The 27,147-nt window shown below is 40.4% G+C and overlaps 3 protein-coding genes across 12 annotated transcripts in view; 2 read left to right on the top strand and 1 right to left on the bottom strand.

The window, feature by feature from the left end:
- Window positions 1-164: 164 nt before the first annotated feature.
- Window positions 165-3,926, top strand: tmem45b (transmembrane protein 45B). The gene is made up of 6 exons (XM_026329033.1): window positions 165-268; window positions 1,180-1,377; window positions 1,464-1,676; window positions 1,786-1,970; window positions 2,426-2,568; window positions 3,738-3,926. The coding sequence occupies exons 2-6, from the start codon at window positions 1,188-1,190 to the stop codon at window positions 3,847-3,849; spliced, it is 843 nt and encodes a 280-aa protein (XP_026184818.1). The 5' UTR covers window positions 165-268; window positions 1,180-1,187; the 3' UTR covers window positions 3,850-3,926.
- A 166-nt stretch (window positions 3,927-4,092) lies between these two features.
- Window positions 4,093-12,492, bottom strand: nfrkb (nuclear factor related to kappaB binding protein). 4 transcript variants are annotated; one of them, XM_026329032.1, is made up of 26 exons: window positions 12,436-12,492; window positions 11,993-12,127; window positions 11,668-11,869; window positions 11,449-11,576; window positions 11,202-11,373; window positions 10,853-10,957; window positions 10,694-10,767; window positions 10,514-10,595; window positions 10,205-10,400; window positions 9,996-10,107; window positions 9,784-9,910; window positions 9,588-9,665; window positions 9,414-9,490; window positions 9,241-9,287; window positions 8,963-9,026; window positions 8,701-8,875; window positions 8,482-8,588; window positions 8,273-8,396; window positions 7,993-8,072; window positions 7,662-7,855; window positions 7,270-7,540; window positions 6,987-7,166; window positions 5,962-6,699; window positions 5,323-5,429; window positions 4,882-5,017; window positions 4,093-4,687 (listed from the first exon to the last, which is right to left on the bottom strand). In XM_026329032.1, the coding sequence occupies exons 2-26, from the start codon at window positions 12,116-12,118 to the stop codon at window positions 4,547-4,549; spliced, it is 3,843 nt and encodes a 1,280-aa protein (XP_026184817.1). In that variant the 5' UTR covers window positions 12,119-12,127; window positions 12,436-12,492; the 3' UTR covers window positions 4,093-4,546. The 4 variants fall into 4 exon arrangements, with proteins under 4 accessions (XP_026184817.1, XP_026184815.1, XP_026184814.1 ...); XM_026329030.1 differs by having other exon boundaries at window positions 7,662-7,858; window positions 11,993-12,206; window positions 12,436-12,465; XM_026329029.1 differs by having other exon boundaries at window positions 4,094-4,687; window positions 7,662-7,858.
- Window positions 12,493-12,981: 489 nt separating this feature from the next.
- The window catches only part of LOC113142532 (ryanodine receptor 1-like), a 43,900-nt gene continuing 29,734 nt past the window's right edge, over window positions 12,982-27,147 (top strand). For 4 of the 7 annotated variants that reach the window (XM_026327566.1, XM_026327565.1, XM_026327562.1 and 1 more), the window contains exons 1-38: window positions 12,982-13,151; window positions 16,195-16,314; window positions 16,412-16,510; window positions 16,696-16,716; window positions 17,055-17,129; window positions 17,285-17,363; window positions 17,446-17,558; window positions 17,647-17,746; window positions 17,831-17,927; window positions 18,460-18,534; window positions 18,640-18,796; window positions 18,889-19,053; window positions 19,228-19,349; window positions 19,443-19,629; window positions 19,717-19,852; window positions 19,979-20,074; window positions 20,450-20,568; window positions 20,726-20,859; window positions 20,994-21,235; window positions 21,397-21,589; window positions 21,674-21,890; window positions 21,959-22,063; window positions 22,173-22,276; window positions 22,362-22,445; window positions 22,538-22,697; window positions 22,839-22,986; window positions 23,124-23,329; window positions 23,413-23,587; window positions 23,672-23,880; window positions 23,982-24,340; window positions 24,461-24,590; window positions 24,706-24,866; window positions 24,965-25,127; window positions 25,218-25,304; window positions 25,427-25,653; window positions 25,753-26,191; window positions 26,266-26,853; window positions 26,924-27,124. In XM_026327566.1, coding sequence (XP_026183351.1) covers window positions 13,104-13,151; window positions 16,195-16,314; window positions 16,412-16,510; window positions 16,696-16,716; window positions 17,055-17,129; window positions 17,285-17,363; window positions 17,446-17,558; window positions 17,647-17,746; window positions 17,831-17,927; window positions 18,460-18,534; window positions 18,640-18,796; window positions 18,889-19,053; window positions 19,228-19,349; window positions 19,443-19,629; window positions 19,717-19,852; window positions 19,979-20,074; window positions 20,450-20,568; window positions 20,726-20,859; window positions 20,994-21,235; window positions 21,397-21,589; window positions 21,674-21,890; window positions 21,959-22,063; window positions 22,173-22,276; window positions 22,362-22,445; window positions 22,538-22,697; window positions 22,839-22,986; window positions 23,124-23,329; window positions 23,413-23,587; window positions 23,672-23,880; window positions 23,982-24,340; window positions 24,461-24,590; window positions 24,706-24,866; window positions 24,965-25,127; window positions 25,218-25,304; window positions 25,427-25,653; window positions 25,753-26,191; window positions 26,266-26,853; window positions 26,924-27,124 — 6,141 coding nt within the window. In that variant the 5' untranslated portion in view covers window positions 12,982-13,103. The remainder of the gene's footprint in view (window positions 13,152-16,194; window positions 16,315-16,411; window positions 16,511-16,695; window positions 16,717-17,054; window positions 17,130-17,284; window positions 17,364-17,445; window positions 17,559-17,646; window positions 17,747-17,830; window positions 17,928-18,459; window positions 18,535-18,639; window positions 18,797-18,888; window positions 19,054-19,227; window positions 19,350-19,442; window positions 19,630-19,716; window positions 19,853-19,978; window positions 20,075-20,449; window positions 20,569-20,725; window positions 20,860-20,993; window positions 21,236-21,396; window positions 21,590-21,673; window positions 21,891-21,958; window positions 22,064-22,172; window positions 22,277-22,361; window positions 22,446-22,537; window positions 22,698-22,838; window positions 22,987-23,123; window positions 23,330-23,412; window positions 23,588-23,671; window positions 23,881-23,981; window positions 24,341-24,460; window positions 24,591-24,705; window positions 24,867-24,964; window positions 25,128-25,217; window positions 25,305-25,426; window positions 25,654-25,752; window positions 26,192-26,265; window positions 26,854-26,923; window positions 27,125-27,147) is intronic. The other 3 variants (XM_026327564.1, XM_026327563.1, XM_026327561.1) reach the window with 1 other exon arrangement.

Here is a 27,147-nt window from a genome sequence, read left to right as displayed (position 1 = left end):
TCCCTTTTTCAAATTAATGCCTGAATAAACACTGCGATCTTTGCTCAGGTATTGTTTTCCTACCTGAATGGCTCACCTGTTTCCCAGGAGGATGGCCCTTGGTCACCAATGCAAATAATGGGTGGGACTGTGTGGTGAAGTCAAGTTAGAGTTACAGGGAACAAGTGTGTACAGTTTACACAGACAACAGTACTCTCACAGCTGCTTAGACTCACGGATACCCAAATCTCCTGAGCCTTTGGGAATTAGTAGGAAAAAAATAATAAAGGTATGTATATTTGGTTAACCAGTTGCTATAGATCAGTTGTTCTGCAACAGCTTACCAATGCTTAAATGTAGAAATGATATTTACATTTAAAGCTCTTTTTTTTTTTTTTTTTACAATGAATTATGTACAACCATTTACCTACATGCTTATTCCTTGTGTTATTTAAATCCTGAAATTTGTTACTTTGTAAATGTGAAAACAAGAAAAAGTAAAGTCACATTTAGTCAAAAAGAACTAGTTAAGAAAAACTTGTCTGACTGAAAATGCACATTATTCAAAGCACATAGTTCAACTTTTGTAACAGTAAGGGGCCAGTATGTTCATGTACCGAACAGCTGTGTTTGATTTAAATGCTCTATTTGCAAGTTAATGAGTAGCTATAACTTGTATCAAATGGTATGCTTTATGAACCTGCCCTGATCAGATAAAATCCAGGATGTAGCACAAAGCAATCAGTCTTTCTTTATTTCCATTGTATGGTAGATCTTGTTGCCATTGGATCTCAGGATTTTGTGAGATTATTATGATATGAAAGTTACAGAGTATTAAACGTGACTAAGGTTTTGGTTCACTAAATTTAATATAATCTCACTCTAATCTTACAAGTGATGCATTAATTTGAGAATATTACTTCGAGTTGCATTCTTGCTTCTTGTAAACGTTTGGCAGGACTATCCCTTACCCACATAACTGGTTATGTGACTATTTCAAAGTATTCACTTTGTAGTATACCACATGCTCCATATCCAAAGATGGTTCATGATTATGGCTATCTGATTAATCATGATTATTCATGATTAAATAGTTCAAAACACTCACATTCAATAGGATAAGTGATCTAAACTTATACATATTGTTTTTCACTTAAATGTCTATTATTTATCATTAAAGCATGTTTCTTATGTTTTCAGGCCAAACAATGGCCAACTTCGGAGGACATGCCATTCCTGGGTCTTTTTTCCTTTTATATGGCTTTTGGCTAACAGTGAAAAACATTCTTCAACACTTCTGGAGGACACGTCTGGCCAAAAAACAAAACAATATGCCACATTTATTTAAAAGAATGGACTATATTGAGGGTGGCTTCAAAATCTTTGCTTCATTTGTGGGTCAGTTGTCTTCTCAATCCACCTGCAACCTTAACCTCTTCACGGCTCTTGACTCATCTCATTTGCCTGATGTTGTCTCGTCACAGGTATCATGGTTGAGCAGTTTGTGGTTGATGGGCCACACGCCCACCTCTTTGATAAAGAGAACAACTCATGGGTCAAGCTGATGAACTGGCAGCACAGCACAATGTACTTGTTCTTTGGGATCTCAGGAATAACGTTGTTGGCCAGTACTACATCCAAACTGGTGCCAGCTGGTGTCGACCGCTTTGGTCTCTCTTTGGCTCTTTTTGTTGAAGGTAATTTGTAACAAAGCTATGTCAGAGTGGCACATCTTCCATTGCAAATATGCCCTTAAGACATGTATTTGAGCTCTTTTTTATGTTTGACTCTTCCCGCATCATCCAGGATTTTTGTTCTATTACCATGTGCACAGTCGACCTCTTTTGGATGCCCACATCCACACCCTGCTCCTCTTCCCTGTCTTCGGTGGATCAGTAAGCACTATGATGGAGGTGTTCATAAAAGAAAACATTATTCTGGAGCTGCTCAAGGCATGCCTGTTCATCTTGCAGGGCTCATGGTTCTACCAGGTGACTAGTGAAATTAGATGACAAACATGCTGAAAAGTGTTGTATGTGGTTTGTAAATGTGTCCATAAACCTTTGACAGGTCTACAACCAATTGGTACCATGCAGTATCAAAATACACATAACACCAAAACAAGATCAGTTGTAGGAGCAAGGCAGTTCTGCATACTTTAAATTGTTGTTAGTCATGTGCCAAAAATATGCTTTCACTCATATTCTAGATAGTCCACAGCTAGAGTTCACTTCTATATTTCTTTTCTGTGTACAATTAGGTTAAACCAGGCCTACTCGTAGACTTTTAAATTGCTTGACATACTGTATGTCATATACCACACTGACCTTGGACCTGTCTGCTCATCAAACATAACGCCCTTTATTCTTTACGTGTATATTTCAGAGATTATTTTGCTGAACAGGACAGCAGGTGGTTCCTTTGTCACACTATTTTATCCTTTCAGATTGGATTCGTACTTTACCCATTAAACGGATCAGAGTGGGACCTGACACTGCATGAGAACGTCATGTTTGTCACGATGTGCTTCTGTTGGCATTTAACTATGGCCCTGCTTTTAGTTGCCTGCACCTCCACTGTGGCTTGGTTGTAAGTATCTCATCCTCTATCTATACATTGTTATAGGTCTATGCAGAAAAGGGAAAACACATAAAAAACCATTTGGAACCCAGAAAATAAAGTTAAATCAAAATACATTCAAACAGCATATTTTACCCACCATTAATTTCATGAAACCTACATGACAGAGCAGTAAATCGATATGAACCTGGTTTTACAAAGAGGCTCAATTCTTTACCTGTCAAATGTACAGTGGTTTAATATATCAGCACACCTTGTATGTTGTGCACTTAGTTATTTTACTCTGCAGAGGAAATATCAGGTGCCGTCATATATTATGTGAGAGATGGCTTATTCTCAAGGTTCATTTCAGTTATGAGAACAACAGGTTGGCTGGGATTCATTCCAAAGGGAGGTTTCAAGGGCAACTACACAATAGCCTGTGAAACCACAATTGGAATGCAGTATGAACTTGTCTGACGAATAACGATGCAGAAACAAATCAACAAAAACAAAGTATGAATGGGCTCTAATTCAAGCCTTTATAGTCAGTCCATTACTGTAGGGTGTTACCAACCTGGAGCAAAGATAGATATATTCATATGCAGGGCAGGTTCTTTTGCTCAGTGCACTTTTGATTTGAAAATATGCAACTAATCTGTGTTTGAGTAACCTTCTTCCTCATGCAAGAAAACATTTGATGGGTAATTTAAGGTCACTGGTGCAAATCGATCAATAAATTAATCGACTATGTCTGTTCCTAAATCAATTAGAAACCTCTGGTTTAAGCTACAATCATTCATTTTTTTAGATTAAGAAAACTGATCACTAACAATTTTATCGGCAGAGCTTCAAAAATGTTTATAACAAAATGTACCATTCTTTGAACAGAAAATACCAAACCTTGTGAATTTTATTCTCACCGCTAAAGATTAGTATAGTAAATACTAAAGTACCCTGTGAAGTTTTTAATACTCAACACTGCTTTGTTTACATTCAACATCAAATGCAGTGTCTCCTTAAGACATCATTTGTGTGCTTAATATACTTGGCTTTTCCTGCAGGAGGCTGTTTGTAGAGACACTAACATATAAATGAATAACTTTCTCTGAAAAGGCTGGAGCAAGACAAAGTCTGTTATTAATGTGTCTTTATGTTGCTTCCATGATTACTATGGTAGTTATCTGTTTTTCCTTCAGCATGGCGACACGATTTTCCAAGAGGGAATGGGACATAGAGATTGGAATGCAAAAGACGTCCTCCCAAACAAGCTCCCAAAAAGCTCTGCTTGAAGAGTCTGATGAAGAGTGAATATTTTTAAGGTTCTTTGAAATTTTACTAATATTTGATTTCATTTACTAAGTTGGTGGCCTGCGTGTGAGACTTGAGCTACTGTTTTTTCATAATGTATTGTACACTTTATTTTTATTTTTTGTAAAAACAAACAAAAAAATGTGATCTGTTATTATGGTCTGTGAAAGGTGTATTTATTGTATCTTGAACTGTATCAAGTAATAAAATACAACACTGGAAAAGAGAACAAAAAAAATGTATAAACACAAAAAAAGGTCCCAACATTCTCAGAAATCAAGGAGCCTTCTTTCTCCCACTTCACATACCCAAATATTGTATTACATCAAACATTTAAATACATTACAAACAGAAAATCCTACTGACGGTTGTAACTAGTATATATTCAGATGAAGTATAGACAGAGCAACTGGTCTTTCCTGTATGCCACCAATCCAACAGAGAAAGTGTAAATTTGAATATAAGACCATAGTTTTACAGAGAACAACTACTTTATGGCTTTCGTGGGCATTGTCAAAATGAGGAAGACAAGAAACCCATGTTATGTGTTGCAATAATAACAATGCCTGAAAAAAAACCACTTGTGAGAGTGAAAACAAGTTAAATTACCCTAAAAAGGCTTGAGAACAATAGGCTCAACTAAATACAGGCATGTGCATTATATTGTGCACTGGACCTATGATTCATTAAGATAGGATCACTGCTGAGATGCAGGTGGGGGATCGGGTGCACATTTGGGTGAAGGTGCTGTTGTGACTACAACTGTGGAAACGGGTTTTGGAGAACCTGCTGCAATGTGCTGCTGGAGCTGCTGCGCCGGAACCGTCTGGATGCGAACCTGAAGGCAGAAAAATGGATAGGTAAGATGCTCTGTGTTTATTTATACGAACCAGAAAAGTGCATGTGGGTAATACCCAGTCACAACACACTGGCTAAGAAAGATTATTCAACTAAACCATGAGTGATTTTTATTTCCTCTACTTGACAATACTTTTCAAACTGCAATACCTAAAAACTGAACTGCGAGCTCACCTGTGTGGCCTGTCCTTGCTGCTGAAGCTGCTGGAACTGTTGTGCCGTGACAAAGCTGACTGGCTTGTTACCTGCAATCAGCTTTGTGCCAGCAGGCATCGTGGTCAGAATGATGTTCCTCCCCAAGCTGCTGATACTGCTCCAAGGAAAGGGAAAGGACAACACATTAGTCTACCTGCTCAACTTATAGAGTAAAATCTAGTATCCTTAAATAAATAAATACATTTCTGAAGCCTCAAAATTATTATTTTGGCCACTACAGTTTAAACAACATACACAAACAAGGTAGGTGCTGTTATCTGGTTTCACAACACATAAAAATAAAATACATAAAGTACAATCCCTAATTATTTTCCTTGTCTTTTGTCTAGAGAAGGTCTTGACAAGAACCATATTCTCAACATAAGCAAAAGAAGTAGCAGTGGAGATGATGAGACTTACTTTGTGTTAAGACCTGCTTTCACAATTGGTGTGGTCACGACACTCTTACTCTTCAGTGGTTGGTTGAGGACAGAGAGAGGCACAGTGATCCGTGCAGGTAATTTCCCCTACAGCGATGTCAAAAAACAACAACAACAAAACTTATTTCTTATTAATTTGTCTTTGTAAAAAGTTGACTCTGTTCCAGATAACTAAAATAGAAGATGATGTTTGTAGTGTCATGATATACATTAGCACCTAAGGAGCATATCGAATAAGTTCAGACAAAACAAACTGTCCAACGCTGTCCCCTAGAGGCAATCCTGCTTTTTACATTTAAAATGGTTGGATCTAACTGACATTCTCAGAGACAGACATTATCATATTTTGCTCAAATATCCTATTGAGAGTTGTTGAGGCCAATCAGAAAGGTAGACCCTGAACAGGCTGCCAGCCTGTTACAGGGACACATAGAGACACTCACATTAAAACCTACAGGCAATTTAGTCACCAATGAACCGAACCCCAGTTTGCACGTCCTTGCACTACTTGCAGTGATAAGTGTGGCTAAAAAGGTAAGGACATATATTGTGTGTAACCATATTAACCAACATAACCAATGCTAACAAAATAATTGCACTAACTACACAAAGAACTTACAGTTTGGGTGGTAACCACTGTAGCAGGGACCTGCCGCACAGTGGCTGTAGCTGTTCCTAGTGTCAGGGGTGAGCCTGAGGCACCAGGGGCCACTGTAATCCCCTTGGCACCAGCAACCACACTGGAAGGCATGGTCACTACATTGGCACATGTAGACGCTGTGAGTGGTTTGCTGCCAATGGTGGATGCCATTTTGATAGTCTGACTGTGTTTCTGCGGAATAACTCCAAGACCTGGCATTATCCGAATGGTGGCACCACTCTTGTCCGGGGAGCTCACAGTAGAGAAGGTCCTTGATTTCTGGTCAGCCACACTGACAGCCAATGTGGGCATGAGACGTATAGCCGTGTCTCCTGTGGCTTTCAACACAGTGGAAGCCACAGGGCCTGCCTCCACCTTGGTGGTCTGTACTTCCCCCGTACAGGTTGCAACGCTGGAGCCAGAGGAAGGTGAGGGGTGTGGTGGCGTCACATGGAGGGTGGCTGATATACTCTTGCTGCCTGCAGTGGCACTGCCCAGAAAGTCTGGGGTGAGTTTGACTGTTGCAACTGGGGACTTTGCAAGAGTCGCCATCATGTCTGGGGTGATCCGCAGCACCGTCTGCCCTTTAGCATCTGTGGTGATTGAGGATGGTGGAAGACGTAGGACATCTTTACCCTGAATGCGCAGGTTTGTAGCGGTTATTGGAATTGCTGCTCCTCCTGGAGCTTTCATTCCCAGCTGTCCTGTGATGGATACCTTTAAAGAAAAAAAAAAAACACATCAGACAGACCAACAGATAAATCCTGCAATAATTAACATGGCAAAATACATCTAATATTTATGTAAAGATGCTGATTTTTTCTGTTGCTCTATAATATGTACATTTTCTGTGGTCAAACCAGAAAAAATACAATTTCACATGCAGGACAAAGACTGAACAAAAGAGAACTGAAAATCATATTCTGCTATACTGTATTTGTGGCAGAACATTTAGTTTTAAGCTTTAACTGATCAAATATCCTAGTTCAAGCAAAATGCTTCACCTGTTTGATGTTTGGGCTTGCGACTCCTTGCAGCACAGCAGAGGAAGCGGGATTGTTAGCCGGGCTACCAGGTGATCCAGTTTGGGGTTTGGCCACAGTTACAGCAGACACAGACAAGGTAGTTGGTACTTGGACTGGACTACTAGCAGACTGACTCCTCAGAGGCACAGAAACCACTGCCTATTGATATACAAAATAGAGAAAGGAATAATTAGACATTTTCAATATGCAAAACAAACACAGAACTTTATCTTATGTTTAACTATCAGTTTCTTTTGGCTACCTGTGAAATACCCTTGGCTGCCACTGAAACTGGCATCCTGATCTGGTGAGGGGTCTGATGTACCAGCGTGGCCTGCTGACTTCCTGCTGAAGAGCCCAGACCAGGTTGTGCAGAAACAACCCGTACCTGAGGGAGGGCACCTGCTGCCAGGTGACTGACTATCCGAGCAGCATGTTGAGATGTGACTGTCTGTGAAGCAGGTGGGCCTGCCTGAGTGGTGGGTAAGATGGTTCCCAGCTGGGGCAACGAGGGAGGGGACACAAGAAGAACACTGGGAGTGCAAGAAAGGGTAGAAGCCATAGAGGAGAACATTTGAAATTACATAGATGAACCATGGACATATGTATTGTACAATATAAATAAATACAAAGAAGATTTTGTGACACACTGACCCCGCGCTGGTTTTGACTGTATCTGGGACTGCAGTCTTTGTTGGCGTGGTGGCTGTGCAAGGTAAAGGTGACAAAGGGGTTCCGGGTGTGTTTGGGGTTGGTGTTGTAGGGATGGGTGACATGGGATTAGAGCCTACATCCTGTCCTGCCTCCAGACATCCAGGGGTTTTACTGATTCCATCTTTACTTCCAGCCTTCTAGAAAAGGCATTTATATTTATAATCAACAGATGAAATCAGTCAATCAAAATCACTACACAATAAATTCCACAACAGGGTATGTTTTATATTATCAACAGCTAGGTGAACTTTTTTAGGGCCTAGGGACTCACAGGTTTAGATGCAGGTTTAGGCTTCTGCTGTAGGGCTTTTTTTGCTTTAGCAGCAGCAGCTTGAGCCTGGTGGATCCTCTCTGGATGAGAAAAAGAAAAAACATTTATCCACCAAAGTTGAAAATGTTAAAATTCTACACATAAGGATTTAAGGACACAAACTATTAAAATTCTAATTATTGGCAGGTTAAATTAAAAACTAGAGGATAAAAAAATCTTTAGACATCTTAAAAAAACTGGAAGGATTGAGAAGATAACCCTAAAAATCACTGTTGCTTACCAAATTCCTCTTGACTGCGATTGCGGTGGAGGTAAATCCAGAGTTTGCGGCCGATGTCATACTTTACACAGGGGTCTTTCTCATAATGGAGTCGATCCAGAGCGCCACTCACAACCGTGTTCACCTAAATGGCAAAGAAAGCTCCTTAATAACAGACCAGTGACCGTAGGACAACGACTTAAAGGCAGCATCTGCAAAATCTATCAAACCTGTGCACTAGTGACATCTGGAGCAAGAAACTGTGAGTCTTTTAACAGTTCACAAATCTCTGCCCTCGTTCCTTCTCCATTTGGTAACCTGGCTGCAGCATCCCGCACTGTGAAAGAAAAGATACAGAAGTCAGAATCATTTGATTAATTTCCTTTGCACAAACTTTACACCACTGTCTCCCCACACTTGAAAATGGATTCAGAGTAAAACTGACTAACCCAAAGACAGAATGGTGACATAGGGTGGTCGGTCTGAGCGGAGCAGTGTATGCTCCCTGGCTTTGTTGAGAGACATCTCTTTGTCAAAAACCCCTTTAACCGGCCCCACCACAGATTCAAAGCCATGCATCCTAAAGCTGAAGGCTTTATGTGGCTGGTTGTATCGCTGCTGCTCCTAATGAACAAACAGAAAGTATGTCTGGTCACAGAATTCACCTCTAGACAAAACAAGGAAAAGGTTATTGAAGAAGCACAAACAGACCTGGACTTGAAAAACTTGTCTCTCATCTCCGGTGCTGGGCCGCACCACATAATCAGTCGAGCTGCTTGGTTATAGACATTAAACTGTTAACTTCAGCAACCTTGATATTACGACTATTAATTTCACTTACAAATAGTGGCATTCTGATTAGGAAAGTATTTGCTAGAAAAGTATCCGACAAAATTAAAGTAAAAATGGAAAGACAATCTTTTTCCACCAGCAAGCATCAACCCTAAGTTTTGAATTCTATTTAATATTTGGGGAAAAAATGATCTTACAGTCTTGGTGTGGGAGAGGTCATCTCCAATGTGTCTTCATGTTCTGTCTGTGGAAGACAAAAGAGCATTTTAAAATTTTGTCTCAAATAAAAAAAAAAGAAATATAGTAGGATAGTATATAACAAACTGTGAAGCCAGTGCTGTGGTAGTATTTGAAACATTATAAGTACTACCTTGACAACTAAATCTTTGGAGTCAAGCCACAGCTGACAGAGTGCACTGAGATCCTTCTCTGTGTCCTGAGTGGGGCCTAAAACAGATCATGCACATTAATCCCAAATAACAGAATTGCCAGGAACACCAACCAAATCAATTAATCAGGAATTTCAACAGTTCATGACTCTTACCAATCCACCTCCACTGCTGGGTTTCCTCAACAAATTCCACAAAGGGGGAAAATCCACTGGGAAGCGCCATCATGCCTTCTGTTTAGTAAACATAGGGGGGGGGGGGGGAGTACATGAGTAAAATGGAATGTAAAAAAAAAAAAACAATAAAAAAAAAAAAAAGTGACGAATTCAGTGAATGACCACTGCTGTGTACCTTTAGTCTCGCCTGCAAGAAACTGCAGGGCTTGAAGAACTATGTCAGACCAACCCGAGGCAAATGAAAACCAGACATTGAGGGAACTAGCTGGAGAGGACTGCCACATCTGAACTTTCTCTTCCAGCTGAGGGATCAAAACATCTGTGTCATAAGGTGCAGTCCGAACTGTGATCAGTTCTATAATATGTGAGACTGTGCTAAGGGTTTACCATTGAAGTGCTGGTTAGGTTTTCTGCCCTTAGGATGTTCTCCAACAAGCTGAAGAAACTGACAGCTATTTCCTCAACTGTTACTGGGCTGCTCTGAGACTCCTCCACAATTCTGCAATAACAACAGTCATTTACATTTGTCTTAAACAGACTTAAACATAAAGGTAAACCACAGTACTTATTAATATTTTTGACATTACTAGACTCACTCTTCCTTGATGTTGGGCAGCGGGGTAGACGGTGTGTCCGGCAGGGAGTTGATGCTACTCACTGGTGGAGCTGATGGGGTGTCTGCAGGTGCAAGTGTTTCACAGGGGTCTTCGGCTTCCACCTTTATCATCCTCATTTTCTTCTTCCGTCTTTCATCTCTCATCTTCTTCTTAGGCAGAGAGAGATCAAAGAGTGCTGGGAAATAAAAAGAGAAGAAGCAAATAAACAGTGTGTCATGAAATGAATGAAAGCAAGACTGGTTTAAGATGTATCTTTAAAAAAAAAAAAAAAAAAAAGTATTCACTCACGCATAGACCCTTTCCGACCAATATTTGCCCTTGAAAGTATGTCTCCAAGTTGGATATCTGAGGTCATCAATTCTGGAAGGTCCTGAATAAACCAACCATGAGTCACATATTGTACTGTTAAGACTAAGATATAACACACACACACACACACACACACACACACACACACAAAAAACTTACTGGGTTGCGCTTCCTCTTCTCCCGATGATTCTGAAGCATGACTTTTAAGTCCTGCTCACCGAGTTCTATTTTTTCTGTTAAGAAACGATATTTAAGCAATTTATTCACTTAACCCACACATAAGAGCAGATGCATAGTGACAGTGCAGAAATCACTAACCAGTAATCTTCATATCTTGTGTGGAGAGACTTGGAAGAACCCTGAGTGAGACACTGGATGTTGGAGAGGAAGGTGACTGCGGTGCTGGAGTCCACAATGACATGTCTACAGGCATTTGCAGTAAGATACGCAACACAACCAGTATTGTCAGGTTTATACATTTGTTTTAGGGCACATCATAAATTTGTAATATTACTAATTAAGTTTAAATCCTTCTTTATTTTACACTTCAATCATTGTTTTAAATTTTTCATATCTATTGCTTTTTAATACTACTTAAATCAATTAGTACTGCTTTCGAAATAAGATCTATTATTTCCTGCAGTGTGACAATAATGAAAGAACACACCGTCATCATCAGATGAAGCATTGCTGTCTCCACACTCAATTTTGACCTCCTTTAAAATGCGGCTCAGTCTTCTTCTGACCCTTGGCTCTCGCATTTCAGCGTGAGTCTTGGTCGGGAACTTTCTTTTTGGTGGAAAGTCTAGACCATTGTGAACCGCGAACTCCAGCAGCTCCTACGAGACAACGACACATTAAAACTAACAGCAAGAAGCACTGAGCTTTGTACTTCAGTCTTTTACAAAAAATACCTTTCTAGAGACAAGAATCTGTTTCAGCAGTCTGTGGTAATACTGCTGAAGGGAGTACAACTGTCGCTTTCTCTGGGACTTGGCACACAACTGTCTATACTTGACCACCTCAGGATTGAAGTAACCATCTGTGTTGAGAAAATAAGGGTCATAAGAAAGTGTTTCTAAGCATGATGTTTTGTGTGTTGGTGGGTATTTAACTGGGTAATAAGGAAATACCTCTAAAAAGTTTCTGTGCAAGGTGAAGGGGATTTCCAAAGTTAAAATTTCTGTTGTTGAATAGGTCACTGATGGCTCTGTCCTGCTCTGCAACACTGTTCTCAGGAAACTGTGGCAAAAACTGCCGAAGGTGCTGCCTCTGGGAATCGGACAGCACTTCACTCCAGGTGCTTTCAGTCACCACAGAGAAGAAAATCTCAGGCTGTTGGAATCAAAATGATATATCATCATTGCTGCCTAATGTGCTGTCAGTCTAAAAGAAAAAAAAAACACAGTGAAGAAAAAGATTTCATTAATGTCTGTCAGACATGAGAGCATAACTCACATCCTCCAGCAGATCCTCTGGGAGGGTAACCCTACAGCCCCCCAGCATACATTCCTCCGTGATCTGACCACCGTTTTCTCCCTTTGGACACAGTCGATCTGTCAGCATTTGGCCGAGGGCATCCATTCTTCTCCTCTGTACGACAAAATGACGCGTTACTCAACTTGGAGACGTTGTTGGGTTTATCATTTTTGGAGGAGTCGACAGTTCTGTGCTAAAAAACGACCAACAACAGCAACAACTCGCCAATATCAACACACAAAACACGTAGAGTATCATGGCTAGCTAAGCGACCAGCTAAGTTAGCAAAATAGCCATTTACAACATTTAGATTCCCGTTTCAGCTTTCAGCGCCAAGATGCTATTTGTACATGACATACAGGTAAATATCTATACCATTAGCAAGATGATACGACTGGTTTTAAACTGCTAGCAGCGCTTACCTGACAGTTTTGTGTTTTTGGAAATGTCGAGGGAACTGTTTTGCCGACGTACCGTTTTCTTCTTCTACGGTTTTGAAGGACGCCCAGCGACTCCGCTCGCCTGCAGTGCCCCCGCTGGTCTTCGCAGGAGATGAAAGAGTATTTACAGTCTTCAATAAGTCTTAAAATTACTTCATAACTAATCATTTCTTTGAACATGACTCTTGGTACGTTTCATAATTCTAGGGGGGCTTTGCATATTTCTTATTTAACAGATCCAGGTTTTGCACAGGGAAAACACTGCCACTTTATTTTGTTAATAGAATATGTTGCCTTTTAGCACAATTCTTTATTGATTTGGTGTTATAAGAGTTGTGTGTGTTTTTCTAATTTAATATCTTTGTACAGTTTATTGTATATAATGGTAACACAGTGCCAAACATGGCCAAGATGCCATAGGAAAAATTGGTTCAGCTTTATTAACTTGCTCCTCCTCTTTATGATGCTGCAATGAATAGGAATGAACAGTCAATCCCTCTGCCTCATTACACAGCAGAGAGAGAAGCACTGGACCCACACTCCTTTTCAGAAAAGGAGTCTTGCTGTATGTGGTGGGCGTACAGGCAACAGGAACTGCAGAGCTGACATTCACTTTCTCTCAAGGTTTTTGCTTTTAACACCTTGGGAGGATGGCAGAAGGTGCAGATGGAGAGGAAGAGATTCAGTTCCTGCGCACGGTAAGTGATGCTCTCTGCCTCTTCTTGAATAGTTTTCCACTAAAACTTATTTCAGTTAACAATTCACAGTAATAAGACTTTTCTATATTAAATATAGATAATATACTCTCTCTTCATATTAGATTATACACAAACATTTATCACATATGATTTATCATGTTGGGTAAGTGTCTTTACTTAGACTGGACACAGATTGACAAAGACAGGTGGTTGGTTTTGTCAGCATTGTTATCTATTTATATTACAACGGGTACTTGATATGTTACTCTTTTGTCATACAGAAGAAAACTCATGGTGCCAAGTGACAGGTAACAAACAAACTTCAAAAAGCAATTAGATGCAGTTGCATTAAAGTATGTTTGGCACTCACACCATCATATTTATGTTGATGCCAATTAGGGCATTTACATATTTATATATTTACATATTTGCATAAATTAGAATATTACACTTACCACAGTTTTTCTCTGAATTGGTAAGAAGTAACAGACCCAGAGACAAGCCTGGAGGACAACATCAATTAAGTGATAAATGCTTTTTTTCATAGCTTGTATGTTGAATACCTAAAACGAGAAAAAAAAAGAGAATGAAAATGAGAACAATATAAGTAATGTGCTATTACTAGTAGCCTGTTTGTTAAAAGTCTATGTGATCTTGACTAGTCCTTTATCTTATATGGACTAATCACTCCTTTCCATCTACCTTTAGACACATTTCATTTGACAGATTGCAGTGTCCAAAAACTTAAATGTTTGTTTGGTAACTGAGGGAATTATTGTTTAGATTGTTAGAAAGTTTTAATTAGTTGTTTTTAATGATTATTTAATTTATATTGTGCATGAAATAAACAAAAATATTTAGTTTATTTTTGCCACTTTACTCATCAGTGTGCTATCAGATTTCCTTTTTAGGTGCCTGTGCCAAAGCCTGCAGAAGGGCATTGTGGCCTTGCAGGCAGTCTACTGTATGTAACACTCTCTATTTGGATAGTAAGTGGTAATGCTCAACTATTGTAAATGTTCCACATAGTGTCTAGTTTCTCTAGACCCTGGTAATTATATCCTTGATGTGAGCAGAGACTACATTATATATACTGCAGTTTCTTCTAACTTGATTTTAAGATGCACAATATAATGTGTGACTGCAGGTCCATCGTTATGATAAAAGAAACAGTTGATTAACATTTTGACAAGCACAAACTCATTTAAATTTTCTAATTGAACTTTTCTTTTACTATCATATATTGACATCTACATAACTGTCAAAAGGAGAAACATGCAGCTGGCATTCTCTCATGTTTTGAAACATGCAACCTAAAATATGTCAACAATGTGCCATACTGTCGGACTGTGTTGTTCACCCTGAACTCAGCTGGGTTCTATATTTACTGTGTGAGGATTAATAGATCCAAAGCCCATTTCAGCACCTGCTTTCTTCAGCCCATGTGGGAACGTTGCTACTAAACAGCCATGTTTAATCTCAGATGTTGGTGTGTCAGGTTTTTGTTCTTAAGGGACTGATCTGTAAAAAAGTGATTTTGAACTGCTAACCTCCTGTTGTCATCTGCCTCTCAGTTAGTCTGTCAGTCTGTGTGTGTGTCTGCCTGTAGACACGTTCATAAACAGAAAGTGACAGAAATTGCCTTTAGAGTGCTATCAGATGCATTTTTGGCTTCAATATAATGGCTCTTGTCTTGCTGTCTATTTCCACATTATAGTATAGTATAGTATAGTATAGTCAATGTTATGTTAAATAAGATATTTTAGTAGTTCATGTCTTTAGGATTTAAGATTAATTAAAAGGAAACAACACCCAACTCTAGAAACACAACCTGTCAAACCAGAAATAGAGAAATTCTCTTGATCCCATGTTCGAGCTCCATGTGGCAACAATGAACAGGGATCATAGTAGGAGAACTGCTTCACTGTACGGTATCATCAACTTCAAATCAAAGCCCACAACACCTCATCTATGTTGAGTCTATGAGTAAATTGGTGTAATGTAAAATCCTGGTTCTTTCTAATGGAGTTTACTCGCTGTCCTCATCAGTTTCCAATTCTAAACTGGCCTCTCAAAATTTCCCTCTGATGTGTTAGCAACCTGTTCACACCAGTGACTATATTTACAATAGATTGCCCATGCCACAGATATTTAACTTTTTACATATGTATATAAATGGATCATATTACAAAGCTGCAAGTCATAGCTTGTATTTTGTAGAATCTGTTGCAAGATTCATAAATAACTGCTACTATGCTGAGGGCTTTTTAATAAAATGATGAATGTTTCTTGCTGGCATGTGTAGATAAACACAAACAGCTGACTATGAAATGAAGATTTTGAGTATTCCCATTGACAAGTTGATTAATTGTATTATCAAATCAGCAATGTGAGCCAACTTTTGTCCTGTCTGTCAAATCCTGAATATCCGTTGCTATCCAGAAAGAGACACGTGAACAGCAGGTGTAGCAGCCTGAAATAGAGAACTGCAGGCGAGTGGCTGGCATGTTGGAGCCAGAGAGACAGAGACATTAGAGCTAAGCCTGTGACAGACACAGCGAGCTGCATTAACAAGTGCTGCTGAAGGTTATGAAGTTTGTGTAGAGAAACAGCCAGTTTTACAGGTTATTTTATTTAAGCATGATCCCAAGCTACTAGGTACATAACCACCTTTCAATTAGTTTTGCTTGTAATCAACCTCTAACATAGGACACTATGACTATATGGACCTATCAGGGTCATAAATGGAAAGTTTAATATACCAACTCATGAAACATAAATTAATAAATAAAAGGTGAACCAATTTTACACAAAAAAAGTGTATTTACAGGTCTTGGAGAGTACTTCAATGCTGCAGGGGAAGCTGTGTAAATTCTGATAGTCTTGAGGCTAGTGGCTCGAGACTACGCTGGTCATAATGACATAACACACCCTAATCTCAGACCAAGCTGTTGATAGTCAGTGTTGATTGTGGGATTTGACAAAGAAGAGGGATGCTTTGGGGTTGCATCTATTTTATTTTAGACTGGTTTTGTCTTTGCAGGATGATCATGTGGTGCTGCAGTGCACTGCCTCTATTCTTAAGGAACAGATCAAGGTGTGCCTGTCATGTGAAGGGTTTGGGAATCGTCTGTGTTTCCTTGAAACCACCTCAAATGCTCAGGTAGTGAGAGGACACAGTGCTTATTGCCTTTAACTAATACATTTGATCATTTAAATTGCTAATACTCAGCAGGTTTACTAGCTGTCCTGTGTTTCAGAACGTCCCTCCAGACCTTGCTATTTGCTGCTTCATTTTGGAGCAGTCTCTGTCTGTGCGGGCATTACAGGAGATGCTGTCTAACTCTTCTGTGGATGAGGTAACAAAGTGTGAGGACACTTAGTAGTGTTTGTTTAAGAGCCACATCTTTTCCATAAGACGTGCCCTCGATATAATAAATAGATGTAGCGTATTGTTTGGTCAACAACTGAAACTCACTTTGGTTTTTGTATTTTTTATGTCTTGACACCGATGTTCCTTCACCCTCCCACCTGCCAACCATAGGCCGTGGATTTGGACAAATGGGTATGACTCACTGCTTCAAGCCAGAGAGTTTGTGTGCATTTCAGATCATTTTTTCACAGTCAGTTTTTACAGATAGGGCTATCATAATAGTGTACTTACACTGAGTGACATCATTGTCCTGACACCTCAGCTTCAACCTTCTTTTTCTGCTCCATGTTTTCGTTATTGTAAATCTCTGTCTTCAGCATAATTTATTTAGCTTTCTTACATCAGATGTATAAATAAAAATAAAAGAGAATGAAAATTAAAAACCTTAATATGGTTGTAACATAATAACAATGCAAGATTTTGTTATTTATATATATAATTTTTTATTTAATTGACTATGTATCTTCCAGTCATCACAAGGTGGTGGTCACCGAACCCTACTGTACGGACATGCCATCCTCCTGAAACACACCCACTCCAGTATGGTGAGCACATTTGCAATCAGTTACATGGCCTCTGCTGCTTTATCCTGCAATCTACTCATAGCAGCAGTTTTCTTTAAAATCTGATGTTCTCTGAATTTCTTGAAGTGCAGGTCATCTCATGGCACTAATTTGTGATCCTTGTCTTTATGCTGCAGTACTTGAGCTGTCTGACTACTTCACGCTCACTGACAGACAAACTGGCGTTTGATGTGGGCTTGCAGGAAGACTCCACAGGTGGATATGAAATGTACTGCCCATCATGACCCACAGAGGCTCGTGTACAGCTCTATATTCTAAATTTATTTCTCCGTCACAGGAGAGGCCTGCTGGTGGACCATCCATCCGGCCTCCAAGCAAAGGTCTGAAGGCGAGAAGGTCAGGGTGGGAGATGACCTCATTCTTGTTAGTGTTTCTTCAGAGCGATACCTGGTAACCTTAACTTTTTTTTTCTTGCATCATTACTTGTCAATTTGTTGTCAGTTATTCTTATCAATATTACCGCCTGTGCTCTTTTCAGCATCTGTCCTATGCCAGTGGTGACTTGATGGTAGATGCCTCTTTTATGCAAACTCTGTGGACCATGACCCCTCTAATGTCTGGATGTGAGCTAGCTGAAGGTCTGTAATTTCCTTGTTCCTAAAAAAGTCTCCTATGGTCAAAGACCTGTCCACATGCTCAGCAATGTGTAATTTGTCCTTTAGGTTATCTGATAGGAGGATATGTACTTAGGCTGTTCCATGGTCACATGGATGAGTGTTTGGCAATCCCAGGAGCTGACCAAGGGGACGATCAGCGCAGGTGATATATTGCAAATCTTTCACTGCTGCACATGCCATCAAATATTATCCAATGAACTGTTTAGTTATTTTAGGTATTTTAATCTTACACATTGTGACATTGTCACTCTTGGCAATTTTTAAAGTTTGTAGTATGTTTTCTAGGATGATCTCTCAGTTAGAAAACAAGACTGAGTGGTAGCATGTGTCGTGATTTGTGATTTCTCACCTTTTTCTCCCCATACAGCAGACTTGAATTGGGTTGACGAACAACCAAGTGGCAAAGGTTTTATTCAATAACACAGCTCCTTATCCTTATCAGCTGCTTAAATTGTAGCATCAAAGGGTATTTGAACACCCAAACCAGGAGTTTTTACATGATGGAATAACTGCAATGTGCTACAAGTGTTTGCAAGTGTTCAGTTCACTTGATAAAAACTGAAACTAAAAGGTGGAAAATAAATTAAAATGTTTTGGAATTTGTCAAATTTTAATTTAAATATATTTTCCACATCGTTGACCAGGGTTTTTTCTTTTTTTTTTTTTTTTTTTAGAGTTGCTCATTATGAAGGGGGGGCTGTATGCAGCCAGGCTCGATCGCTATGGAGACTTGAGCCATTACGTATTGTGTGAGTGAGAACTTACCTTAATGACGTGTATTATAATCAATTATAATCATTCACTACTGACTTTACAGTGTGCAGATGCTCATTCATTTGTGTGTGTGTTGGTAGTTGGAGCGGGGGTCATATTAAGTGGGGACTGTCGTTCCGAATTCGTCACATAACAACAGGCAGATACCTTTGCCTGGATGAAGAGAAAGGACTGCTGTTGGTGGACCCAGAGAAAGCAAATTCAAAGATGTCTGCTTTCTGCTTCAGGATTTCAAAGGTCAGTGTCATACAAAGTCAGTTATGCCAGAATTCTAGTGTCTGAAACTCAATGGGTCTTAACGAAGAATACGCTTTTTATTTAAATTACAGGAAAAAATTGAAGTGACCCAGAAGCGAGATGTGGAAGGCATGGGCACACCTGAGATTAAGTATGGAGAGTCCATGTGCTTCGTACAGCATGTTTCATCTGGACTCTGGCTTACCTATGCTGCTGTTGATGCCAAATCTGCTCGTCTGGGTCCTCTAAAAAGAAAGGTAGGGACAGGGAAGGAGTTAAACAGTTATACAGCAAGGTGGTCAGCAAGGTGTGCTGGAAAAACAATGACAACTGAAACGCATTTAAGTCAGCATGTACTTCACTCTATGACTACCAGTATATAGGTTTTAAATTATTGTTTGTATTTAAGAGCACCTGTGTCGAATTCCTAGGCCATACTCCATAAAGAAGGTCACATGGATGATGCGCTCACAGTGGCTCGATCTCAGACTGAGGAGTCCCAAGCTGCCAGAATGATTTTCAGCACAACAGGCCTCTTCAATCAATTCATCAAGTAGCACTACTTATATTTCATTCAAATCTTAAATAGCTGTTTCTTTCTTTCTTCCTTAGACATATTCTCAATATGCTCTTTTCATGTCTCCAGAGGTCTAGATGCTCTGAGTGGGAAAAACAAATCTTCTAGTGCCCCATCTCTGCCTATGGACGCAGTGGTGCTCTCTCTGCAGGATCTCATTTTCTATTTCCGACCCCCCGAGGAGGAGCTGGAGCATGAGGACAAACAGTTCAAGCTTCGCTCTCTTAAGAACAGACAGAACCTCTTCCAGGAAGAGGTTGGTCTACAGTACCTGCTGATAATGTGCTGCATGTGTGGATGTAAATTTAGTTGATTTATTTCAGATATTGTTATTCTTTCCCAGGGAATGATTACACTTGTTCTGAATTGCGTTGATCGGCTCAATGTCTACAACACAGCAGCCCACTTTTCGGAGTACGCTGGGGAGGAAGCCGCAGAGTCATGGAAAGAGATAGTAAATTTACTGTATGAATTGCTAGGTACAGTATGTTCATGTGTTTGTTATCTGCATTCATATTGATTTAATATTAGCCATTTATATTTCCCATGTTCAGCCACTAACTATCTTTTCTGCTCATGTGGTCTTTTTCTTTTTTTTTGTGAAGCTTCTTTGATCAGAGGTAATCGTGCGAACTGCGCCCTGTTCTGTGACAACCTTGACTGGCTGGTCAGTAAATTGGATCGGTTGGAAGCATCTTCAGGTATATAAGACAAAAAGAAACTTATTTAAATGTGTTTTACATGTACATTTAATTTCTTGTTTATTCCCAAGACCCAATATATATTAGACTGACCCCATGAGATACAGTGTTCATATATATGAATACAATGTAACTTTTTCTGTTGTTAGAAACTGAATTTAATGTAACCTGGCCAAAGAGGTGTTGATTTACTGTAATTTTTAAAGGAGTTGTGTTGCATTCAAGTATATTGTATTGCATTGTGCTTTCTTGTCTTACCATGTAAACACTGTACTGCTAGTGGCTATGTACTGTATTTACATGTATATATATATATATATATATATATATATATATATATATATGTGTGTGTATATTGTCACATTTTTATGACAGGAATCCTGGAGGTGTTGTATTGTGTTCTCATTGAGAGTCCAGAAGTTCTGAATATTATCCAGGAGAACCACATTAAATCAATCATCTCTCTGCTGGATAAGCATGGCCGCAATCATAAGGTCAGGAACCCAATGACCCTCTACGTCTTGAGATGTTTTGAGTTGACTGCACTCCATGCATTCTTCCATGTACAAAACAGAGTAAAATACTCAATCTCCAACTACAATGGAGAGCTGTAACAGCTGTCAGTGATTTCTGTCTCTCTTGTTATGCCAGGTCTTGGATGTGCTCTGTTCTCTCTGTGTGTGTAATGGGGTGGCTGTAAGGTCAAATCAGAACCTCATCACAGAGAATCTGCTTCCAGGTCGTGACCTTCTACTTCAAACCAACATTATTAACTATGTAACCAGGTGGGTCAATTTGAATGGGCACACCCAAGTATGGGCTCAAAATGCTTTGTGATCTTTCTTTCAGCCACAGATGAAGCCCCAGTTACTTAAACAACTGCTCAGTGTTAGATATTTGTTTTGTAATTGTCCTTCAGCATGAGACCCAACATTTTCCTTGGAACCTGTGAAGGATCGACTCAGTATAAGAAGTGGTATTTTGAGGTGATAGTGGACCACGTGGAGCCTTTCCTTACAGCTCAGCCCTATCACCTGCGTGTGGGTTGGGCTCTGACGGAGGGCTACAGTCCTTACCCTGGTGGAGGGGAAGGCTGGGGGTGCAATGGTGTCGGGGATGACCTCTACTCCTACGGCTTTGATGGACTTCACCTCTGGTCAGGTAAACTAAATGAAGTCTTACCAGCAGTCTGTACATGTATTGGTTTTGTTTAAAATTCTCATCTGTATCTTTCTTATGACTTTGGAATGAGCTTCTCTCTTTGCCAACTTGTATATCATGTATATTGACAATATGAGTTCACTTGCTCTATGTGTCCACAGGACGTGTACCGCGTCATGTTGCCACACCCAATCAGCACATCCTGGTGGCAGAGGATGTGGTCAGCTGCTGTCTGGATCTGAGTGTACCCAGTATCTCCTTCCGTATTAATGGACATCCTGTTCAGGGCATGTTTGAGAACTTCAACCTGGATGGCCTGTTTTTCCCTGTTGTCAGCTTTTCTGCAGGCATAAAGTAGGACCTTGTGTCTAAAGTGAAAAATATAATTTTGGTTTTCAATTACAACATATGAGACTAATGTCAGTCTTTCACTTTAAGGTTGCGATTTCTTCTCGGAGGTCGTCATGGGGATTTCAAGTTTCTCCCACCTCCAGGCTATGCTCCATGCTATGAAGCAGTACTGCCCAGGGACCGTTTGCGGATTGAACCCATTAAGGAGTATAAGCATGATTTTGATGGTGTCCGCAACCTGTTGGGTCCAACTCAGTCTCTCTCACATACAGCCTTTACCCCTTGCCCTGTGGACACTATACAGGTAACATCCTGTTCCATCTCTTTTTCATGATCGTGTTTTCTATGGCACTGAATTTCTTGTCCTTTCAGATTGTACTTCCTCCTCACCTGGAACGTATTCGAGAAAAGCTTGCAGAAAACAGCCACGAATTATGGGCTGTTACTCGTATTGAACAAGGATGGACCTATGGACCAGTGAGTGTTTTTAATGATTGTCATCTTTCCCATAGAAAACACAGTTGTGTACAGTAACGATTTCCTTAAAAAAAATTCTTTTTTTGCACCTTGCAAACTTGATTTCAAGTTTCGAGATGACAACAAGAAGCTGCACCCCTGCTTGGTAGATTTCCAGAGTCTGCCTGAACCAGAGAAGAACTACAATTTAGCAATGTCAGGAGAGACACTCAAGTAAGTCAGTGACTTTAGTTAATTATGTAACTCTGTGCTTCCTTATTTTTTGCCTTTCTAATGTGTTGTGTGATTCATTTCAAAGGACTCTGTTGGCACTAGGCTGTCATGTAGGAATGGGAGATGAGAAAGCAGAGGAAAATCTGAAAAAGACCAAACTTCCTAAAACGTGAGCTGCAAGGCTTTGATTTGATTCTTTTAATTTATTATTTATATTTTGGCTCTCTTTTATCATTCTCACCACAAAGTATTGTGTGTTAGTTACATACAGAGTAATGCATATAAGCCAGCCCCTCTGGACCTCAACCATGTTAAGTTGACCCCTAATCAGAACACTCTAGTGGAGAGACTGGCTGAAAACGGACACAATGTGTGGGCAAGAGACCGGGTTCGCCAGGGATGGACATACAGTATTGTGCAGGTATCACCATTCTTTTTATGGAGAAGTCCCTATGACAATAGTAACAACAGCAATTATGCAATTATGTGCGTTTTTCATGAGTTTATTCTATTTCATTTTTATGTTTTATGTGTTTCTTTTTCTTTTTCTCTTCTTTTATAGGATATAGTGAACAAGCGCAATCCCCGTCTGGTTCCTTACAACCTACTGGATGAAAAGACTAAAAAGACCAACAGAGACACAGTTTGTGCAGCAGTTCGTACTCTCATCGGATATGGTTACAACATAGAACCACCAGACCAGGAGAGCAGTACGTTTGCATGTATCTACCTATAAGCATACTGGAAGGACTTTTTATGAAGTTCTACAAGATATGTTACTTGAGCTACAGTTGTTTTACCAAATCCATCTTCTCTATTAAATATCATTGTGTTTCTGTTAATGTAGGTGGGCATGGACCTGGTAGTTCCCGTGAGAATAAGATCAGAGTGTTCAGAGCAGAGAAATCTTATGCTGTCACCCAGGGGAAGTGGTATTTTGAGTTTGAAGCTGTGACAGTCGGGGAGATGAGAGTGGGCTGGGCCAGGCCCAGTGTTCGTGCAGACACTGAGCTTGGTGCAGATGAGCTAGCATATGTGTTCAATGGCTTCAAGGTGGGAGCAAGACTGACATGTTTATGAAGGATGGTAAATCCTCTGTAATGCTCAAGTCTAAAATTAACGGCTTTCTTTTTCAGGCCCAACGTTGGCATGTGGGAAATGAGTCATTTGGTCGTCAGTGGCAATCTGGTGATGTGGTGGGCTGTATGATTGACCTCACAGAGATGAACATCATGTTTACACTCAATGGAGAAATGTTGATCAGTGACTCAGGCTCAGAGATGGCCTTTAAGGATATTGAGATAGGAGAGGGTAAGTACAGTAGCAACTGACATTGGATATTGACACATGTTGGTTTGTGTTTCTGATGTACGCTTGCTTATTGAACATCACTAGGCTTCATACCTGTGTGCAGTCTGGGCTTGTCCCAGGTTGGCAGAATCAACTTGGGTCAGAATGTCAGCAGTCTTCGTTACTTTACCATCTGTGGCCTACAGGAGGGATTTGAACCCTTTGCTATTAACATGAAAAGAGACATTACCATGTGGTTCAGCAAGAGCCTTCCACAGTTCATTGCTGTGCCTACTGATCATCATCACATTGAGGTATTCTGCTTCAGTTGTCACAGTTATTTCTTAGATTTTTTTGAACTAAGTTATAGTTCATATTTTTTACCATCTACTCCCATTTTTTATTTATGCTGTAGATGTCCCGTGTTGATGGCACAGTGGAAACTGCACCTTGTCTCAAAGTAACCCACAAGACATTTGGATCTCAAAATGCCAACACAGATCTGCTGTTCTTCAGACTCAGCATGCCAGTTGAGTTTCATGAGTCTTTCAAAGTCCCAGCCGGGACTACTCTTCTTACCCGTGCTCTGACCATCCCTGAGAATGAGATGTTAGAGGTGGACCCAGACTCTGACTTTGAAATCCTCAAGAAGTCTGCCACTCGCAAAGAGCAGGAGGAAGAGAAAAAGGAATCCTCTGTATCCAAAGAGATCCCTGCCATCAAAAATGGAGAGAATGAGAAGGATGCCTCAACTGAGAAAAGCAAGAAGAAAGGGTTTGTACAGATTCATGTAGAGTAACTTAGGAAAGGCTGTGTGGGGTTTAAGGAGGCTACAGCTGGAATATTGCACTTACATTTTCATATACAGTGAGTATTTGCTCCTGTCACTTACAGATTCCTTTTCAAGGCTAAAAAGGCAGCATTAATAACACCACCCCCTGTTGTTCCGACTATGCCACGCTTAGTGGAAGATGTTGTGCCAGATGACCGGGATGACATCGATATCATCCTCAACACCACTACAGTATGATGTGAACTTTTTGTTATAATGTTCATAACAATATAACATTGATACAAACTTGTGTATTCAGCAGTAATACAATAATGTTAACTTCCCACCCATGTCCTTCCTTTACCAGTACTATTATTCTGTACGAGTGTTTGCGGGACAGGAACCTGGTGGTGTGTGGGTAGGCTGGATCACGCCTGACTATCACCAGTATGACCTTCATTTTGACATGAGCAAAGTGAGAAATGTAACAGTCACAGTAGGTGATGATAAAGGCAACATTCATGACAGGTATGTCATTCTTGCATGCAGAAAACAAAAGAAAAACTAGTGTTTTATTTTAAATGACAACAAAATATTGGCCTCTGATTTTTTTCTGTCTTTCTCAGCATAAAACGCAGTAACTGCTACATGGTATGTGGAGGGGAGTTCAGCAGCTCCCAGCAGACCCGAGTCAGTCAAGAGGATTTTGTGATTGGATGTCTCATTGATTTGGATACAGGACTTATGACTTTCACTGCTAATGGAAAAGAGATCAACACATTTTATCAGGTCAGATAAGCTTCAGTCTTGTATGCATGAAGTTTCTTATAAAGTCTTGGTTATTTAATGCAAAGACCACGTTGTGTTCCCTCCTTTCAGGTGGAGCCCAACACAAAACTGTTCCCCGCTGTCTTTGTTCTGCCTTCCAGCCAGAATATGATTCAGTTTGAACTAGGCAAGCTGAAGGTCAGCTACAAAGAATCACTTCCCGCCAATCCCCAAAATATTAATACAATTACATATCAATACATTTCTTCTGTAACTGTCTACTGTAATGTAGAGTTTGCTTTCTTTACTTGTCCTGCCAGAACATTATGCCCATCTCAGCCGCCATGTTTCGGAGCGAACGCAAGAACCCTGTCCCTCAGTGTCCTCCTAGACTGGATGTCCAGATGTTAACCCCAGTCATCTGGAGCCGCATGCCCAACCACTTCCTGTCTCCAGAGACAGGGCGTGTTAGTGAGAGACTAGGCTGGATGGTGCAGTGTCAGGAACCTCTTACCATGATGGCCCTCCACATCCCAGAAGAAAACAAGTCAGAGCTTTCACTATTCTGCATTATGTTTATCTTCTGCCTTGTTAAGTGTTACAAAAATGTACATTTTTTTTTATTACCCATATTTGCATTCTCTAGGTGTATTGACATCCTGGAGCTATCTGAACATATGGACTTGCTGAAGTTCCACTATCATACTCTGAAGCTGTACGGATCACTGTGTGCTTTGGGAAACAACCGCGTGGCTCATGCTCTGTGCAGCCATGTGGATGAATCCCAGCTCTTCTACGCCATTGAGAACACGTACCTACCTGGGCCAATGAGGAGCGGCTTTTATGACCTGCTCATCAGCATGCACCTGGAGTCTGCCAAAAGGAACCGGCTAGGAACCAACAAAGAATTCATAGTCCCAATGACAGATGAAACACGGAGTATCACTCTGTACTATGACAAATCTCATGCTTTACCTGGGGTCGGCCTCACTACATGTCTACGTCCCAAACTTCATTTCTCTTCAACTGGGTTTGTAGGAACAGACCCAGACATCTACACACTGAGTCCAGGCATCCCATTGCAGGTGGGGTGGCACAGATTTGGCAATTTAGGCAACTCTTGAGTCACTAGTAATAATAAAATTGCTTGTATTCCCAGGTGCTAAAGACCAAGGCCCTGAACATGCTGACTGAGGCAGTTCAAGATGGAGGGCAAGCAATGAGAGATCCAGTGGGAGGCAGTGTTGAGTTTCATTTTGTTCCAATCCTGAAGCTCATCAGTACCCTGCTCATCATGGGTGTGTTTAATGATGAAGATGTTACACACATCCTGAAGATGATTGAACCCACTGTCTTCAGTGACAAGAAAGCAGAGGAGCCTGCTGAAGAAAATGCCAGTTTGAAAGATGTGAAAGAACAGAAGGCGCCCCCAAAAACAGAAACTGTGAATGAAGACCAGGAAGCCTTGGAGGAAGAAGAAGAGGAATATGAGGATGATGGCTTGGGTGAAGAGGGGGAGGAGGAGGAGGAGGAGGAAGAAATAGAGGAAAAGGAAGAATTAGAGGAAAAAGAATCCATCATGCCACATGAAGAAACGGTGGACGAGACAGAGCAAGTAAATGGTGAGAAAGGAGCTGAGGAAACAGAGAAAGAGTCAAAACATTTAGAGACAAGCGGAGAGACTAAAGAAGAACATCTAGACCAAGGACTGTTCCAGATGAAGCTTCCAGAGTCTGTCAAATTACAGGTATTTCTGGTCTTTTTAGCATATACAAATGATACTGTTAGGATGTACTCACTTTGCTCTTGTCCCATAGATGTGTACTCTACTGCAGTATTTCTGTGACTGTGAGCTACGTCACAGAGTGGAAGCCATCATTGCCTTTTCAGACCAATTCGTCAACCAGATCCAGTCCAACCAGAGGCAGCGTTACAATGAACTTATGTTGGCCTTCACCATGACTGCTGCCGAGACTGCCCGCAAGACTCGGGAATTTCGCTCCCCACCACAAGAACAGGTGCATTTGCATATGAAGAGAGT

Source organism: Mastacembelus armatus, chromosome 14, assembly GCF_900324485.2.
Source record: "Mastacembelus armatus chromosome 14, fMasArm1.2, whole genome shotgun sequence".
Taxonomy (NCBI): Eukaryota; Metazoa; Chordata; class Actinopteri; order Synbranchiformes; family Mastacembelidae; genus Mastacembelus; species Mastacembelus armatus.
Note: the sequence above shows the minus strand (reverse complement) of the source record. Positions and strands in the feature narration are given on the sequence as shown.

What these genes read in the sequence shown, in the direction of transcription:
- tmem45b (XM_026329033.1), top strand. Translation starts at nt 1,188, where the DNA reads ATGGCCAACTTCGGAGGACATGCCATTCCTGGGTCTTTTTTCCTTTTA. An exon ending in TTTGGCTCTTTTTGTTGAAG is followed by an intron (nt 1,677 to 1,785) that starts GTAATTTGTAAC and finishes CGCATCATCCAG; the next exon opens with GATTTTTGTTCTATTACCAT. An exon ending in ACCTCCACTGTGGCTTGGTT is followed by an intron (nt 2,569 to 3,737) that starts GTAAGTATCTCA and finishes TTTTTCCTTCAG; the next exon opens with CATGGCGACACGATTTTCCA.
- nfrkb (XM_026329029.1), bottom strand. Translation starts at nt 12,118, where the DNA reads ATGGATGCCCTCGGCCAAATGCTGACAGATCGACTGTGTCCAAAGGGA. An exon ending in AGATTCTTGTCTCTAGAAAG is followed by an intron (nt 11,374 to 11,448) that starts GTATTTTTTGTA and finishes GTTGTCTCGTAG; the next exon opens with GAGCTGCTGGAGTTCGCGGT. An exon ending in TGTCACCATTCTGTCTTTGG is followed by an intron (nt 8,589 to 8,700) that starts GTTAGTCAGTTT and finishes TTTCTTTCACAG; the next exon opens with TGCGGGATGCTGCAGCCAGG.